Below are 2121 nucleotides of genomic sequence, written 5' to 3'. Positions count from 1 at the left end.
ACCGACCAAAAGTGGCTGGGAAAACACCTAAACCAGAACTGCTCTCCCTGGGGAAATAGCCTCCTCAGAAGAGGAAACTATCCACCAAGAAGAGGAAAAGAGGGGTGTGGCTTTCTGGAGCCATGAGAACGCTTCTCATTGTAGCAGGAGTTTTAGAACTTCAGCATAAACCTTAGCCACCAAAGAGGACTTTTTCCCTTTTCCTAAAAATCTGAGTCAGTTGCTTAGTTTCGAAACTCAGTCACTTCTGTGACGACCTCCACAACATACCCACCAACTATGAAGTCAGCCAATACAGTAGCTTTCCCTCCATTCTACGAATGGAAAACAAAGCCAAGGAGAAGTGACCTATTCATTGTTGCTCCCTTTTACACACCAGCCAGCGCCACCCTAGTCTCCTCACTGCTGCCTGCACCTCCTGGTTCCTCAGGGTGTAGATCATGGGGTTGAGCATGGGGGTCATGACCGTGTGGCTGATGGACACAGCCTTGTCCATGGGGAAGGAGGTGAAGGGCCGGGCATAGAGGTAAATGCTTGGAATGAAAACCATAGACATGACGACGATGTGGGTGGTGCAGGTGGAAGCCACTTTCCTCCTCGCCTGCCCAGAGTGGGACCTCAGCATCACCCAGATGACTGAGTAGGAGGTCAGGAGGAGAAAGAACCAGATGACATCCAGCATTCCACTGTTGGAGATCATGAGGACCTCCAGGAGGGAGGTGTCAGTGCAGGCAAGTCTCAGCATTTGTGGGACATCACAGTAGAAGTTATCCAGGATGTTGGGGCCACAGAAGGGCAATGGGAGCATCAGAGCCAGTTGGGCAATGGAATGCACAAAGCCTCCTACCCAACTAGCCACCACCAACCCCACACAGAGCTGAGTGCTCATGATGGTGACATAGTGGAGGGGCCGAGAGATGGCAACAAGGCGGTCATAGGCCATGACTGAGAGGAAGAAGACCATGACGCCTCCCAGAAAGTGGAAGAAGAAGATCTGGGCCATACAGCCCTGGTAGGAGATGGTCTTCTTTTCAGAGAGGAAGTCCACCAGCATCTTTGGGGCAGTGACAGAGGAGAAACAGAGATCTATGACAGCCAGATTTCGGAGCAGGAAGTACATGGGTGTGTGGAGCCGGGTGTCTGAGGTCACTGTGACCATGATGAGGAGGTTTCCCACGACAGTGGTGGTGTAGACAAATAGGAACACCAGAAACAGGAAAAGCTGGAGCTCTGGAGTCTGGGAGAGTCCTAGGAAGACAAACTCTGATACCCACGTGAAGTTTTTTGGCTCCATGGCATCTTCCCCATCCTCCTAAAGAAACTAAACCACAGGCATAAACGCATGAAGTTACTACTTGCCCTTTTAGTGCTCTGGAGCTGAAAACTGAGTTGTCCGGGTCTATATGATGGGTGTCCTCTGTGCAAACTGTATCACTAGGTGCCGATTAAATGGCTTTGTCTGTAGAGATTTTACAAGTTGGTGCTATAATATACATTCATGAGATATCTTAAAGCCATCCAGAGACATATGCAACCTACTTTTTAAAGACTCCCTGTGATATAGTGGTGGGGGAGACACTTGGAGTCCAATAGAACATCAGTCGAATTTCAGGTCTTCCATTTTCTTAAGATTTGACCTTGTTTAAGTTTACTTAATCTCTCTGGGTCTGTCTCATCTGAAAGTTAGGAATAAAAATACTTTATGGCATTTTCTAAGGGCTTAAGTAGAATGACACATGCAAAGTTTCTAGAACAGTACCTGGAAATAAATGATAATCACTCTCTGGGTCGTCTCCTCCTCTAAAGACATTCTTCCTTCTTCCAGTCTCAAATAAATTTTTCTACCAGCCACTTTTCACACAATATTTAACACATCATAATGTTAATGAACTTTTTATGTTGTCTGTTTTCCCTCCGCAATCCAACCCTATATGATCCTACATATGTCTCGATTTCACAATATATTTGTGCTCCTCCTTGCCCATCCCTGCTCACAGTCAGTGCTTAGTTAAGTACCTGGTGTTGACTGCAGGGTGGGCAGTCCGAGTAGAGGAGCCCCTGGACACGGTTGGACGCCTGGGATATCCAGTGTTCCCCACCGCCTAGTGTAGGTGTTCCTTT

At 47.6% G+C, this 2121-nt stretch overlaps 1 protein-coding gene across 1 annotated transcript; it reads right to left on the bottom strand.

The window, feature by feature from the left end:
* Nucleotides 1–352: 352 nt before the first annotated feature.
* Nucleotides 353–1294, bottom strand: LOC114213886 (olfactory receptor 4D2). The gene has a single exon (XM_028109216.2). It carries the CDS (start codon nt 1292–1294, stop codon nt 353–355), a length of 942 nt encoding a protein of 313 aa, XP_027965017.2.
* Between the last annotated feature and the right edge of the window lie 827 nt (nt 1295–2121).

The sequence above is a fragment of the Eumetopias jubatus genome, unplaced genomic scaffold, assembly GCF_037043125.1.
Source record: "Eumetopias jubatus isolate StellerSeaLion01/CBP00866 unplaced genomic scaffold, mEumJub1_p1.0 scaffold_10, whole genome shotgun sequence".
Taxonomy (NCBI): domain Eukaryota; kingdom Metazoa; phylum Chordata; class Mammalia; order Carnivora; family Otariidae; genus Eumetopias; species Eumetopias jubatus.
The sequence above is the reverse complement of the archived record's forward strand: the minus strand, read 5'-3'. Positions and strand labels throughout refer to the sequence as shown.